The 17,713-nt window shown below is 37.1% G+C and overlaps 1 protein-coding gene across 1 annotated transcript in view; it reads right to left on the bottom strand.

Moving 5' to 3' along the window:
• Positions 1 to 17,713, bottom strand: part of Nup98-96 (nuclear pore complex protein Nup98-96) — a 474,154-nt gene that overhangs the window by 244,514 nt on the left and 211,927 nt on the right. Inside the window, exons 16-17 of the mRNA XM_067143470.2 lie at positions 10,977 to 11,147; positions 10,752 to 10,881 (exon numbers count right to left, since the gene is read on the bottom strand). Coding sequence (XP_066999571.1) covers positions 10,752 to 10,881; positions 10,977 to 11,147 — 301 coding nt within the window. The remainder of the gene's footprint in view (positions 1 to 10,751; positions 10,882 to 10,976; positions 11,148 to 17,713) is intronic.

Here is a 17,713-nt window from a genome sequence, read left to right on the forward strand (position 1 = left end):
GACGTGGTAAGTGTTTACATTTCTGAAGTACGAGGGAAATGCCATGGCGGGAAATCGTACAAGGATAGAGTGACTGTATTGTGTTGTCACGCAGAAGGAAGCGAAAGACTTTCTCACCTCACCATACGAAAGTTTGATTAGCCACGATGTTTTAAGGGCATTGGGTAATTTCTGTGCAAGTACAGGGCATCTAAAATGCATACAGTACATCACAGTAATAGAATGAATAAAGCACTTGCACATGGGAGCCAGCGTAGATTTCTCCTCGTCTTTGAATTGCACATTTTTGCCCCTTTTCTTTCGTTGTGAGAGGTTATGTTTGTCAGTGAGTTATCCAAGTGCATTATTTGAATACTCTAAATGCACCTTCCTGGATGCATTTTGGAAATAGTTCTTTCCTCATGGCATTTGAAAGGTTTAAACTGTTAATCAAGGTTAACTGCATGCAGTAACGGGTTTTAGAATACTTATTAAGGGTTATGAACTTCACATTGTTGGTCTGTATTGAACTGAGATAACATAAAAACTGCACAGCAGAGTTTTCCATTTATTCAATAATAAATTGTATTTACAATATTTACATTACATGGGACTAGTTTCAACCCTACTCGGGGTCATCATCAGCCATATTAAAACATACACAAAATATTTGCCGAAATCCTAAAACATGTTTTCTAGCAGTAAGTCTATTGAAGATATAACTTTACAATATGAAGTGTGGTTGAAAGGTTGCAAATGAAAATGAAATATTACGTGTGATGTAGGCGAGTAATAATTAATACAAGTACATTATACATGCTAAGAATTCTGAAACTAAAGTACAAATAAGGTGCTCTGTGTTGTTAAAATTTATAGACTCATGGAATTCAGTAGGTCCTGGAGATACATAACGGTTGTGGACCAAGTGCTATGGCAATAAGAATGAACACAAAGTAAACTGACACATATATAAATATGTACAGGTATGTACAATGTCTGAGTAACAAAATGTGTAGCGATACTCTCTGGAAGAAGAGTCGACTAAACACTGTATCAGCTTAAACGGAAAATTTGGCAGTTGGTGTATTAAGTAACCAAGCTGTGTTGATGGGCTGCATGGTTGATTGTTGTGCAGAATGTGAAGTTTTTGAATTCTTGTTGAGAAGAAAGTAGACACTGCACGTAGTGATATTAATTGGTGGAATTCTCAGTTCAAAGCAGACAACAAATTGGACCTATTAAAATTGAGAAAAGCCAGTAAAAAGCAAAGTGAATGGACATTTACCTCGCGCAGTGGTGTGTGTAGCTTAGCTGATAGCGTGCGACTGGCGGCGGAAGGGGAAATATGGGCGGGGAGGAGGGCAGGCGCATGCGGGTTGGGTAGAGTGGAGGTGGCTTGGGAGGGGATGAGGTTGGGGTTGGAAGGGGGGGAAATAAGGCGGAGCTGAAGGGTGCGGGAGAAAGGGTAATTGTTTTGGAAAAGTACCTTTAATTAAACTTAGGATTGAGTTCTGGTTGGCTGAATTACTGTTTCTGAGAAAAGTGATAAATAAATCGTAAAGTATTTTGGATTTCTCTGACATTTCATTAGATTGTAATTGGCATTAAAATACTGGTCTAGGTGTATGTAGTAATTTTCCATTATGTTGAGTAAAGGCCCCTCAATCAATCAATAAATCAATCGATCAATCAATCAATCAACCACTACTGATCTGCATTTAGGGCAGTCGCCCAGGTGGCAGATTCCCTATATGTTGATTTCCTAGCATTTTCTTAAATGATCGCAAAGAAATTGGAAAATTTTTGAACATTTCCCTTGGCAAGTTATTCCAATCCCCAACTCCCCTTCCTATAAACGAATATTTGCCCCAATTTGTCCTCTTGAATTCCAACTTTATCTTCATATTGTGATCTTTCCAACTTTTAAAGACACCACTCAAACTTATTCGTCTACTGATGTCCTCCCACGCCATCTCTCCTCTGACAGCTCGGAACATACCATTTAATCGAGCAGCTCGTCTCCTTTCTCCCAAATCTTCCCAGCCCAAACTTTGCAACATTTTTGTAACGCTACTCTTTTGTCGGATATCACCCAGAACAAATCGAGCTGCTTTTCTTTGGATTTTTTCCAGTTCTTGAATCAAGTAATCCTGGTAAGGGTCCCAAACACTGGAACCATACTCTAGTTGGGGTCTTACCAGAGACTTATGTGCCCTCTCCTTTACACCCTTACTACAACCCCTAAATACCCTCATAACCATGTGCAGAGATCTGTACCCTTTATTAACAATCATATTTATGCGATTACCCCAATGACGGTTTTTTCTTATATTAACACCTAGGTACTTACAATGATCCCCAAAAGGAACTTTCACCCCATCAACGCAGTAATTAACACTGAGAGGACTTTTCCTATTTGTGAAACTCACAACCTGACTTTTAACCCCGTTTATCGTCATACCATTCCCTCCATGGGAATTTAGAATTTTCCATACCATTGTCCACCGTCCATCTCGCAACACTATTGAGGTCACCCTGCAGCCGCTCAAAATCTTGTAACTTATTTATTACTCTGTATAGAATAACATCATCTACAAACAGCCTTATCTCTGATTCCACTTCTTTACACATATCATTGATATATATCAGAAAACAAAGAACCAATAATACTGGCTTGAGGAATTCCTCTCTTAATTATTACAGGGTCAGATAAAGCTTCACCTACTCTAATTCTCTGAGTTCTATTTTCTAGAAATATAGCCACCCATTCAGTCACTCTTTTTTCTAGTCCAATTGCACTCATTTTTGCCAGTAGTCTTCCATGATCTACCCTATCAAATGCCTTAGGTAGGTCAATTGCAATACAGTCCATTTGGCCTCCTGAATCCAGGATATCTGCTATATCTTGCTGAAATCCTACAAGCTGAGCTTCAGTTGAATAACCTTTCCTGAACCCAAACTGCCTTCTGTCAAACCAGTTATTAATTTCACAAACACGTCTAATATAATCAGAAAGAATGCTTTCCCAAAGCTTACATACAATGAATGTCGAACTGACTGGCCTGTAATTTTCAGCCTTATGTCTATCACCCTTTCCTTAATATACAGGGGCTACTATAGCAACTCTCCATTCATTTGGTATAGCTTCTTCAACCAAACAATAATCAAGTAAGTATTTCAGATATGGTACTATATCCCAACCCATTGCCTTTAGTATACCCCAGAAATCTTATCAATTCCAGCTGCATTTCTAGTTTTCAACTTTTGTATCTTACTGTAAATGTCATTGTTATCATAGGTAAATTTTAATACTTCTTTAGTGTTACTCACATCCACATTCTGGACATTATCCTTGTAACAAACAATCTTTACATACTGCTGACTGAATACTTCTGCCTTTTGAAGATCCTCCCATACACACTCCCCTTGTTCATTAATGATTCCTGGAATGTCCTCCTTTGAACCTGTTTCTGCCTTAAAGTACCTATACATACTCTTCCATTTTTCACTAAATTTTGTATGACCACCAATTATGCTTGCCATCATGTTATCCTTAGCTGACTTCTTTGCTAGATTCAATTTCCTAGTAAGTTCCTTCAATTTCTCCTTACTTCCATAACCATTTCTATCTCTATTTCTTTCCAGTCTCCACCTCCTTCTTAGTCTCTTTACTTCTCTGTTGTAATAGTGGATCCTTACCATTCCTTACCACCTTTAAAGGAACAAACCTATTTTCACATTCCTCAACAATTGCTTTAAACCCATCCCAGAGTCTGTTTACATTTTTATTTACCATTTTCCAGCAATCAGAGTTACTTTTTAAAAACTCCCTCATGCCTGTCTTATCAGCCATATGATACTGCCTAACAGTCCTAATTTTAATACCTTCCTTTCTTTCACATTTATTCTTAACTACGACAAAAACAGCTTCGTGATCACTAATATCATCTATTACTTCGGTTTCTCTATACAGCTCATCTGGTTTTATCAGCACCACATCCAAAATATTCTTCCTTCTAAATGGTTCCATCACTTTCTGGATCAGGTGCCCTTCCCATATTAACTTATTTGCCATTTGTTGGTCATGCTTCCTGTCGTTCGCATTACCTTTCCAATTGACATTTAGTAAATTGAGATCACCTGCTACTATCACATACCTTTCCATATCATTTCCAACATAGCTGATTATATTATCAAATAATTCTGAATCAGCGTCAGCGCTACCCTTTACCGGTCTGTACACTCCAAAGACATCAAGTTGCCTATTATCTTTAGAGAAGAGCCTTACACGCAGAATTTCATGTTTTTCATCCCTAACTTTTTCGTAGCTTACAAATTCTACTTTCACCAGAATGAATACTCCCCCTCCTACCATTCCTATCCTATCTCTACGATACACACTCCAGCCATGATTCAACTCCTATTACAATATCTGGTAAGTATATATCTATTAAATTACTTAATTCGATTCCTTTGTTTACAATGCTTCTATAGTTGAGCACTAACATTTTTATGTCATCCCTACATGATTTCCAGTTCCCTGTTTGCTCAACACCACTCCCTAGGCCACCCCGTTTCTCTGAATGTACCTGCCTATAACCCTTATAAACAAGTTTCCTAACTTATATGTACCACTGCGATTTAAGTGAAAGCCATCTGGCCGCAGATCCCTGTCTCCTACCCACCCATTAAGATCTAGAAATCTCACTCTCAGTTTCCCACATACCCACTCCATAGTCTCATTTAAATCCCCAATCACCTTCCAGTGAGTATCCCTCCTACAGAGTACTCCACTGATAATCTCCGCTACCTTAAACTTCATCCGTGCTGCATTTACCAGATCCTTCACATCCCCAACTATGTTGGTACTTATACCCGCTTGCCTTACGTTGTTAGTACCAACGTGAAACAGTACCACCATCTCCTTTCCCTCTTCCTTATTTGCTAATTGAAGGATGTCCATTTCTGTTCGATATTGGTAAAATTATAGTTAAAATCTTGCATGTGTTGGCCGATAGCTGAAAACTTATTGTATTTTATTGCAATGCTCATGGTATCTTATATTGAAGTTTCTTCCAGTTTGCTACAGGTATTGCATTTGATCCTATAAACTCCTGATTTTAAAAAACTGCTGGTCTTGTTGATATGTGAAGTACTGTGTAAAACATTCATGTTTTTATTGTTGGTTTTGAAGGCTATTTTAACGCCTTGTTTCTTGAAGATATTGGTTAACTTGTAAATATCATAGTTAAACGTGAAGGTGGAAAATGTTACAGGTTTAGTTTTTTTTTTAGTTTTTTTTTTAGGGTAGTTTATTGATTATCCTTTGTATAAAATTATTGCTGAAGCCGTTGAATTTTGCAATAACGGCGGACTGTGTTCGTTCTTTAGATCTTTCTTGGACATAGGAATGCTAAAAGCTCGATGAACTAGGTTATTGTATGTAGCTCGTTTGTGGGATTGGAGTGTACTGAATCTTGGCGAATGGTGGAGGCTGTTTGAGTAAGTTTTCTGAATATTTTATAACTGAAAGAATCTGAGTTTCTAGTGATAGTTGAATCTAGAACAGCCTAAACATAGCCACCACAATTTCAATAGGTCCAATTTGTTTTCCGCTATGAACTGAGAATTCCACCAATTAATATCACCACGCGCAGTGTCTATTTTCTTCTCAACATGAATTCAAAAAACTTCACATTCTGCACAACAATCAACCATGCAGCCCATCAACACAGCTTGGTTACTTAATACACCAACTGCTAAATTTTCCGCTTAAGCTGATACAGTGTTTAGTCGACTCTTCTTCCAGAGAGTAACAACTACACATTTTGTTACTCAGACATTGTACATACCTGTACGTATTTATGTGTGTGTCAGTTTACTGTGTGTTCATTCTTATTGCCATAGCACTTGGTCCACAACCGTTATGTATCACCAGGACCTATTGAATTCCACGAGTCTATAAATTTTAACAACACAGAGCACCTTATTTGTACTTTTGTTCCAGAATTCTTAGCATGTATAACGTACTTGTATTAATTATTACTCACCTACATCACACGTAATATTTCAATTTCATCTGCAACCTTTCAACCACACTTCATATTGTAAAATTATATTTTTCATAAGACACTTACTGCTAGAAAACATGTTTTAGGATTTCGGCAAATATTTTGTGTATGTTTTAATATGGCTGATGATGACCCCGAGTAGGGTTGAAACTAGTCCCATGTAATGTAAATATTGTAAATACAACTTAGTATTGAATAGGTGGAAAACTCTGCTGTGCATTATTTATATGGTTAGAACACTTTGTAACATGGCAAGGGTTGGTACTTCTGAATTATGAATTGGCGGTTAATTTGACATCACGTAATTCGAAGTCCCATTTTGTAGTCCCAATGACTTCGAATTAACAAGGTTTGATCTAGTCAACGAACGTCCGCGGGCTCGCCGCTGAACGAGCTGGATAAGAAGAGGGCAGGAAAAATTTGGTAAGATGTGCCTTCTCACACTGTCACCCACCTATTTTCATTTATCAATGACCCAGCAAGTACATTACATAGCTTCAATCTTGGACGAATTCAGTTGTAACATGTGTGGTTCCAACCGTATTCAATACAACTATTGGTTGGCTGGAGGAAATACTTAAAATTGTTCTATCTGTCATGCTTCTGGAAACTGAGTGAAGTTTTAAAAATTAGTTACATTTCTTCATTTAGAAAACAAGTATAGCCAGGACCTAAAAGTGGAAACAAAAAGCAGAGTGTGAGAACGAACAAATGAAGTAAATTAAAAAACAATATGAAGAGTCACGAAATATTATTCACTTTCTCTTACCTCCAGCCCTGGGTTTGTATAGATCAGGTTGGGTCTGTGTTGACCTCCTCACTGACTGGCAACCATTCTGATGATGTGTTGGGTGGGGGAAACAGCAGGTGAAGGGACGGAGAGTGAGTGGAAGGCTGGAAGGACGGGGACGAGTTACGAGTATTGCGACAGACTTATTTGATTAAGAGATATAAATTTCATTGTGATTACAATTAAAATTAAAAGTACAACAGTTCCACCTTTTCAATATAAATTCAAGTAAAGTGGGTTACTTTACAGAAGAAACATTTATTAGATACTAGTTTTGACCCATTATCAGGGTCATCATCAGCCAAAAGCACTAGTTGCACAATGCATCAAATAGTCCATAAAAATTGTTAAAAAGTTGCAAAAACATAGTGGATTTGACACTGTAAAGTTGAAGAAGAAATAGTCACAATTGTGACAAAATTTCAGATAATGCATAAAATGGATAAATTAATGCACTTAGCTGTTGTTGAAGGAAGAACTCAAGATGATCATTTTGGATGTCAAAGAATCTTGAGACACGATATTCTTTCGTTATGAAATTCTAACAGCTTGCGCTGCAATGTGTTAGACGCATTGCATAACTGATATAATGGTAAGGTCACAATGGTGATAAAAAAACTTTGCTTCAATCTTTCTCGATTATTGTGTTAAGCAGGTTGTTAGTTTTTCCTTGGATTTTGTTCAGATTATGGATGGGATTGGATTTTTTATCGATGTTTATGTAAGTATTTTCTAAAATGTTTAATAAAGTTCCCTTTTTGGTTATATGTAGGATTTCTAGATCTTTATCTATGGTGGAGAACGAGCGATTGTGATCTTTCATGTGTTCACTCGTAGCAAAAAATCTTCTGTATTTAGCTGCATTAAAATGTTCTTTGTAGCGGATTTGAAAGTTCCTCCCAGTCTGTCAGATATAACTGGTGCAGCACTCGTTACACGTCAACTTGTAGACCCCTGATGGCAAATGTTTGTTGGAAAGTGGGTGTGTTATAGAAGAGTTTAGAAGTAGTGTTGTTAGTTCTAAAGGCGACATTGAGGTTCTGTTTTTTAAACGAAATTGTTATCGAACTCATTAAGTCATACTAAAGTGTGGGTGGTATTAATTTCTTTTTTTATAAGCTTTCTTGGATATAGGAATGTTCAAGGCCTTCTTGTGATAGCCATGGTGCAGTGAATCCTCCCTGATCATGTTGGCTGTTTGTTTGGGTGGGTTTTCTGAGGATTTCAAATTTTAGCTGGTTGTTGCTTCTCCTAATTTTAAGATCTAGAAAATTTAAAGATGTTTCAGATTCAACTGTGAATTTTATGTAGGGGTCACAGGTATTTAGCTTATTAAGAAGGGCTGTACTGTCAGTGATACATTGATCAATAATGGTGAAAATATCATCTACATATCTCGACCAATGGAACATACCTGGTGAATTGTTGTGTATATTGGTTTTTTTCCAGATTGTCTATATACATTTCTGCCAAAATTCCAGAAATTGGGGATCACATAGGGAGTCCTTTCTGCAGATAAATTGTGTTTATTAAACATAATATAATTATTATTGAGAACGGATTTCAGAATATGTAAAAATTTTATTTCAAGTTTACTTCAAAGGTTATGTTTGTTTAGGTTATCTTTAACTAGGTCAATGGTTTCAGCTATGGGAATGTTGGTGTACATATTCGTAATATCGAACGAGTGCATAGTGTGATATGGATTTAAGTTTACTTGTGATATTACTGAATTCTATGGAATTTTAGACAGAGGTTCTACTGGAAAATGTATAATATTTAGCCAAGAAAATTTGTATGAAACAATAAACATTGTAGGTAGGACCACTTTTGAAATTAATGATTGACCTGATTGGAATATTGGTCATATGAATCTTTAGTAAAGATCTAGCAGTGGGGAGATTGGGATTCATTAAAATAAGTTTGGGAATTTGTTGTTCATTGAAAATGGTTATAATATTATTATTTAAAATTCCTTTTTTCAATTTTATTGGTGGAATCTTTAGTTATGATGGTGAACCTCTTATCATAAGAGAAAAGTTCTGCTTTACTGACAATCATTCTTACTCATTAGAACCAGGGTCTTTCCCTTATCTGCCTTTGTAACTATCACATCATTATTCTTGATTTGTTCATTCAATTTTAAAGGTGAGTTTAGTTGGGATGCTGTTTTTCTTCCACTTGTTTTTCTGTGAACAAATTCTGCAGTTTGTTCTTTATTTCATATCGAATTTCATCTTGTTTCTCACAGGGTAATTTGCTGATGGCCAATTCCGATTCTGCTACAGTGTTGATTATGAAGCTTTTGTTAGGAAAGTTGGCCCACTTATGTTTTGGTCCCTTGCAGGATATCTAAGTCGATCTCATTCAAATCTAAATTCGTGAGGTTCATAACTGGTGAATGAATTGTATTGACCTCAACACCGATCCAACCTGTTCTATACAAGCACAAGGCTGGAGGAAAGAGGAAGTGAGTAATATTTTGAGACTCTTCGTATTATCTTTTACTTCTACTTCATTTTTTTTGCTCTCACACACTGCCTTTTGTTTCCACTTTTAGAGCCTGGCTATACTTGCATTCTTCATGAAGAAATGTAACGTGTTTTTTAAAACATCACCGTTTCCAGAAGCATGACAAATAGAACAACATTCAAGAGTATTCACAATTTTAAGTATTTCCTCCAGCCAACCAGGAGTTGTATTAAATATGGTTGGACCCACATCTGTAAAAACTACATTAGTCCAAGATTGAAGCTATGTACATTTTAAACGTAGATTTTCGTTGCATTTGTTTATTGTATTTTATCTCAAGGTTTTTAAGTATCACTGTTTATGTATATGTCATTCATCTTTGTGTTCCTTTAGCAGATGATGACCCCTAGGCTAGGTCGAAACATGTGCTATGTAGCCTTTTAGACAGACCATTTATCATATGGCAAACTTGTACTGAACAGGTGGACTTTATACATTTAAATTCTTTTAGAATTTTATCTTAGATAAACACTGAATCAAGCAAACAACAACGGTCATAAAGTGTTACAGTGTGGAGACTGCCAAAGCATTACAGAAATGGTGGTGCAGACTGCTGTGCGATGAAAGGTACCGAGTAAACTGAAAGATAAAGTGCATAAGATGACAGATCAGTGATGACCTGTTGAGCACAGACATAGCCGTTGATGGGGAAATGAGAAGATGAACTGGATGTGGCCAAAGTCAGAATGTTAAGGTTTGCCAGTAGATGCACAAGAATGGAGTGGTGAGAAAACAGTACTGAAATGTGGGGAAAATCTTGAGGAAAGTAAAATATGCTGGGCTCAGGGGGGATGGGCACGTTAAAATCGCAAAATGAATAACATTTGGAAGGATGTTGAATATGACGCCACCAGGGAAAAGCAACAGAGGATGTCTACTAAGGAGGCTACCAGCAGACTGATTGAAATTTCCAAATTTTGAAACATTCGCAGGACCCTAGAAATGATTCTTTGTGGCAAACACTATCATCTGAGTTTAACCTGCTTCAAATAGCCTGCAATCTACCCTTGCAAACTAACAATAATATCGGAATATTGGTTCTTTGAGAAATGGCAGTCGAATGAGCACCAGTTTCACATGGAGAATTCTTATATTAAAGAGTTGTTCTGTTTCGACACCACTGCGTTACACAATACCTGTCAATGACCATGTTTACAACACTGTACTGTACCTTCATAACATACATATATGAAAGATGGCATTTTGCCATTTCAATTCTGGTAGAAAAGGTAGAATCTATTACTGCACTGAATATCCCTAATTCAACATTTTCACAAATAAATATAGTGATTCAAAATACTGCAGCAAATAGTAAACAATGTTACATTATACTTGTGAAGCAAATTATCCTTTAAAAAATATATATGAAGGCAACATACGCAAGAATAAACTATCATCTGGGCTTAGGTTCTGTCTTCTTGGTCCTTCTTCCATATCATGATCATCTTCTAGTAATACAGGCACAAGACTAGGCTGAGGTCGGGTCAGATCGCCATTTAACATAGGGACCTGCAAGACACACAATTCTGATATAGCTAGTGGTATATAACAAATATGAGGACGATACAAAACTATTGCTTGATGAACGGCAAATCGAAACTAACCTGTTTACCACCTAGGTGTTCCGAGGACTGTAGTGTAGTACGAGCCACACTGGGTTTCAAAGGAATTCCATTCTGGCTTGGTGCACCCAGCTTTGTTTGCTTTGCTGTGCCAGCAGGAGTGTCATCATCGTCATCAGAATCACTAAGACCATACTTGGAGAAATGATCCACCTAAAAGAAAGTAATACGAAATGTTGACAAGAGTTGGAAGGTTTGTGTAGTGTAAGGCTACGAACAATATTCCCCAATACGCATCAAATCTTTCAGACTAACTTCCTCATTCAATAAATATGACGCTTATATTCTTGGATCCTCCAGTAAGAGTTACAATGGAATGTTATCTGTACAGAGATACAGTACATAATTTCATTTTACAGAGCAAAAATACAGTTTAGTAACCCGATTCCTAGTATAAGTAATAGAAACAAGAAACTGACAAACCAAGTCATGTTTAGAAAGAAATGAACAAGAACAGAAACACACAACAGGACATATACAATCTATGAGAGTTCAACATCAGAACAGGGAGCAATAGAAAAGGAAACGAGGGCAAACATGTAAACAGTAACAGAAAAGCACAATCTCCACATCTTCACACACACTGCCTTCTTCAAATAGGCCCTCTCCTCATCAAACCCAATTCTTGGGCAGTCACCTTTTCCGAGCCACCCATCGAGTTTGCATTTGCTTTCCAGCTTCATCAAGAGGGCAGGCTTCAACAGTCTCGAGGGGCTGTATTGACGTATCTTCAGTCTTCACGTGGGAAGAAGAAAGCTGGATGAATACAGAGAAGAAAGATGATAATCTTGACAAGGAGAAAGCCCATTTATTTGAAGAGGTTGTATACGAGGATGTGAAAATTGTCCTTTCCATTTGTGTTTTCACGTTGGTCCTCATCTCGTTTTCTACTGCTTTATCTTCTGGTGCTGACCTGTCACTGTGTTTATCCTATTGTGGATACTTATTCATACTTATTCATGTTTCCACTTTTCTATAGGACTGGATTCCTACTATGTACAAGGTGGTGTAAAAGTCTATTTACCCCGACATACAAAGCAACCATTAAGACAAAAATTGTTCAAAGCATCCGCTGCCTTGCTGAATACATTTCGTGCAACGACTTTTAACTGATTTAAAGTTAAAAATTTCAGGATTGTTCCGTATTGAATAGAGAAATATACAATTTTAACCTCTTAACATACCAATTACTTACAAAATTGTGATTTTTTTTACCTAATTTTTTTATTGTTAAAATGGGCTATTTACTGAAAACTAATGACAGTGGTAACAATGAAAATACATTTTTCAAACTTAACAATGAAATATAAGGCACCGAAAAGTTCCTGCTTTAAAATCCCGAGTATACTTGTGATATTTTTTACGGGTTCTAAAATAAATAACACAGCACTAAACAGATGGCAAGTAATACAACATGACACTCAATACTATTCATACGTTTGTGGCTGTGTGAAATGCCCTAAAACAAGGATCAACACACAATGCTACATCGGGATGGGAAGCCGCGAAAATGAACTGCCAGAGACACCGACATCCACTACGATTGAGTCAGAGACGTCTGTTGGCAAAAATAGGACCCTGAAGTAATAATTTCATAAACATTTAGCGGAAATATTGAGAAACAAAAAGAAACGAGTATATTCGGGCTTTTAAATTAGGTACCGATCAATGAGCAAAATTCCCGAGTATACTCGGGATTTTATTTTATGTAAATATATAAAACCCCGAGTATACTCGGGCTTTCATGTTAAGAGGTTAAGTAGAAAGAAGGATCCACCTTTCCATACTCTGTTATTAAGTTGAACCAAATAGAAGTTACAACCTGTTCATTTGGGACCAGTTTCAACACATTTGAAGTGTCATCAGCCAATTAGCAAAGCAGTGCAAAAATTAAGTCACAAATACAGTATCTAAAAACACACAACACAATGATCACAGACAAAAAGAGCACATAGAAAAATTAACACTATTTCGTGCCAAAGTAACTCCAGGTGATGTTCATAACAAAACTGGGTCCGGCTCCATGGCTAAATGGTTAGCGTGCTGGCCTTTGGTCACATTGTGTTATGAACATCAACTGGAAATACTTTGGCACGAAATAGTGTTAATTTTTCTATGTACTCTTTTTGTCTGTGATCATTGTGTTATGTGTTTTTAGATCTTTACGACAATTTTTGCACTGCTTTGCTAACTGGCTGATGACACTTCAAATGTATTGAAAGCAGTCCCAAATAAACAGGTTGTAACTTCTAACTGGTTCAACTTAATAACAGAGTATTGAAAAGTAGATCCTTCCTTCTATTTAATATTGTATATTTTTAACTGATTCACAAATTTTCATTTTCCCTTACAGAGGAGCTGAGATAGGATCCGATCACAATATGATACTTGCTTCTGTTAAAATTAAACTGAAAACCTCTTGTAAGTCACAGACTGGGGAACAATGCAAAGTTAACACTGAGAAACTGAAGCAGGATGAAAGATTAAAGTATAATGTGGAAATTGCGAACAGATTTGATATTATGAGAGAAGATCCTACAGAAGACATTGATGAAACAAATGACTAAGTTTGTGAAAGAATGTGGAATAACGCGAAACAAATCATGACAACAGCAGCAATGAATGTGCTACCAAAAGGTGTTGGTAAGAAAAAGAAATGGTTTTATCAGGCATGTCAAGATGCAGTTAATGAAGCGGCAATATGGCATAATAAGTGCCTGCAATTTAATGAGAATGTAGATGTTGAGGACTATATAGGAAAAATAAAACCAGAAAAAAACGTAGTAAATTAATTCGCAGAAAGAAAAAAGTCTACCTGAGAAAACAAATAGAATCAATCCTAGATGACTACAGAAACAGGAACGTCCGCAATATGTATGGAACTGTCAACACAATTAAAAAAGGATTTCAACCAAGATCGAGCATTATAAGAGATAAGCCCGGAAATTTAATTGCCGATCAGGACAAATGATTAAATTACAGTAAGCAATAGTTTGAGTCCTTGGTGAATTGTGATGATCCAGAAACCTGTATTAGTAAACCATCCAGTTCCCCATCAGAAGAACAAACACCAGAGCCATCATATCAAGAGGTATTACAAAGTATTATACCTTTAAAAAACAATAAAGCTTCAGGTAGTGACAACATTCCTGCTGAGCTTATTAAATACGGTGGAGAAAGATTACATAAATACTGAAACGGGAATCCCCTGTCAACATTCGCCGTCAAAGTATTTCTTATGCAACTCGCGCTAACTCCCATCTGCTAGGGTTTGAAAAGACCGCCAAGTGCTTTGGCGGCGGATGTGACAGCGAGGCAGGCGATCACTCGCTGTGGGGAACCAGCCAAGGCCAAGTGACATCATGATCGAACATTCCATTGCTTCCATTTCGTTATCTCCAGAATAGAATGTCCGATCAAAATTTTAACCACGTCATCATGTAGATCCTTGTAACAGATAATGTACCAAGTTCAAGAAAATCGGCGGAAGAATAGCCGAGTTATTAAAGATTGAAGACTCTTGTATTTGAAACTTCACAGTCCGATCCACGCGTATAAAAGAAGCGTGCTGGCTCAATAGAATTCAGTGTGTGTCTTTGTATCCCAGCTGCCACGTCGAGCGGGCCAGATGTGGAAGTTGTACTCGAGATCGTTACTCCGTCCGGCTGAGTGCCGATGACAGGACGTGAGTGGTATAGTTAAAATTTCAAAGTGTTAGAAGTGCGATCTGAGGACTTTAACTTGAAGGAGGCGAATTATCTCTAGTTATTGGTAGTGACTAACTTGTACAAACAGTGATACAAGAGTGATCACCTTGGTTTCATAAAGTGTCGAACTGAAAGGGCTTAGATGATTGATATTTTAAACAACCACGAAGTGACTTGTGAATTTCATTTCAATTCACAAATGCTGTACCTCAATTTAGTTTACGGGACTGTTCTACATGAATGTTTCTCAAAAGACTGTGTTTTTTGTAAGACTGTGCTTAACTCATTTTATAAAGACTGTGCCTCAGTAAAAACTTAGTTTCTTTTCAAGATACTGTGCTTAATCTGATTCACAACTAAGCATTTTTTTATTTTCCACCTTGCCGATACATTAATTGCTTAAGGCAACTTATTGGTTAAAAGTGGTACACGTTTCGTAAACATCTTCAGCCACATAATGATGTTTAGATGAAAAATTCATATATTGACGAAGTATCAATGCTTGAGATGAAGTGTTCTTAAAATTAACATAAGATGTTTGAATGACAACATTAAAAACAAAATAATCTTCGTTTTGCCTCATGACTGAGGGCGCCGTGACTATCATAATATTCAGCCCTCTAGCCAATGAACCATACTCCACCATTCTTTCCTATTTAAAGCTTTCAATGTGGTTGCTCTGAGAGAACTCTGTAGGGGGCCGTTCACCATGTCAATCCATCGCATCGGTACTCGTCCTCGTTGTCTGGTTCCCTGGACTTTGCCCTCAACAATCAGCTTCTGAAGACTACCATCTCGGCGCATTATATGTCCAAAGAAGCGTACAATCCGCTGAGAGACCTTACACGATAGACAAACTTTTATCTGAAGTTGGTTCAGGGTTGATGTGTTCGTGTGATGAGCTGTCCAAGGAATCCTTAACATTTTCCTCCAGCACCACATTTCAAAGCTTTCTATCCATTTACGATCACATTTGAGGATGGTCCACGTCTCTGCGCCATACAAGAAGACTGAGAAGACTAGAGATTCAACGAGCTTCTTTTTTGTATTGATGGTGATATTATCTTTCCAGATCTTCTGCAGACGGATCATCGTTACCTTTGCTATTTCTATTCTTTGCTTTATTTCATCTTTGGAACCACAAAATACTCAAGAGAAAATATATAAATTCTTTCTACAATTGAAAGCAGTTGTCAAGGAAACACCAGAACAATAGTCCTAATGTCCTAATGAATATTCTTTTCTTAAAAAGTTCATGAAAAAAAAAGAGGCCAATTTATAAATTAAAAATTATTCATTAATAAGTAATTGTCAATATGAAGAAATCTAGATTTCATAATGTTGCTCCTGTTACTATTGCAGATGAAAATATTACCGTACTAATTCCAAGTTGTCAATTCTTTTTAAACCTGCTTTCCTCTAGAACAGTATCTCCTGTCTTCTTTTTACAGTCTTGTGCCTGGTGTAGTAGTGATGCATTCTTTCTTGTTCACGTACTTGAGAAGGTGGAGGAGTGGGGGATATTGGTGTGCCATTAAGTTCCTTGTTGTTACCTTCAGCTTCAAAGGAGAAGGAATACGTTGTAGGGCTATCTGGAGGGGGAGAGATTCCAATTCTTATCTCGTGATCTTATTCAAGCATTTTCAAATACACCAGAATTTGATCATATAACGGGTTCTTATATTCTATAGCCTCATTAAGGTTATTATTTTTCTTTACAAGTTGGTCTAGATGAATGTATAGATCTCCATGTGTGTTCATTAAGCTGCCCTTTTTTAATTTTGTTATGATGGTCAGGTTTTGTTCTATGTTGGTAAATTTATGACCTGTGGTAGTCATGTGTGTTCCCATAGCTGAGAATCTTCTATGTTTTTCAGCATTCACGTGTTCTAAATATCTTACTTTTAAATTGCGGCCAAATTGTCCTATGTATGTATTCTTGCACTCAAAGCATGTAAGTTTATATATTCCCAAATCAACTCGTTCCATAAAGACTGTGCCTCAGTGAAAACTTACTTTCTTTCCATAAGACTGTACATCTCATTTAATAAGACTGTGCCACCATGAAAACTTAGTTTCTTGCCATAAGACTGTGCCTTCATGAAATAACGTAATTTCTTCTCATAATCTGTGTGTGCTCTAACTTGCATTCATAGAATTGTACATTCATTTTATCGTGTTCAAGCATTACGTTAGACTGCGACCTAGTGACTTAATTTATTTATTTTCATTGGATTGTGCCAATGTAATGGGGTTCATTTTATTTTGTAAGGTTGAACCTTAAAGTCATAGAAGGTTCCAGGTTATTGTGTTACCCCATTAATTTCAAGTTCGTCGATGAGTGTATCAGACGATAATTACTTTCATATTATGAACTGGGCTTATTTTTCTCATCGTCACAAACTATGATACTGAATTTATTTGAATTTCTAAGTGTTCGCACCCAACCCTATTAACTGTAGAACTTGCGAATTTTCGAACATTGTTATGCAACAATCTTTAGTGCAGTGCGGTAGAGAAGTGTCATATCAGATTCTATTGACATTCTGTGTGAAGTCCACACATTTCTCTACTCCCTTCATGGGATTTCGGTGGAATAAAAGCTGACAAGATATTTCCTGCTGCACGCAGACATCAACAGACGTCAGACTCCCAGGTTCGAGTCTCACTCGAACTTCGAAGGTCGTCAACCGCCGTGGGATAACGTGGTGCCATGGTGCTGAGAGGAGTTCTATAGTGAGGGGGACGGAGTTCAACAATGTGGGACAGCACCGACGCCAATGCCGAAGGATGAAGTCTCTCCCTACTTCGACCTGGACATTCAAAATCTCAACTGTTCGTCTGTAAAAGGTGATTTAATTTGTTGATTTTTAAATAAACACAAGTTTCAACTTAATAAGAACTTATCGTACTACCCAACTCTCTCTGACTTTCTGAGCATGGACAGTACACGCCCTGGCGTCAATCCATACTCTCCAGTGAACTAAGTACGGGCGTTCCTGTTACAATACA

Source organism: Anabrus simplex, chromosome 3 (assembly GCF_040414725.1).
Source record: "Anabrus simplex isolate iqAnaSimp1 chromosome 3, ASM4041472v1, whole genome shotgun sequence".
NCBI classification, from domain to species: domain Eukaryota; kingdom Metazoa; phylum Arthropoda; class Insecta; order Orthoptera; family Tettigoniidae; genus Anabrus; species Anabrus simplex.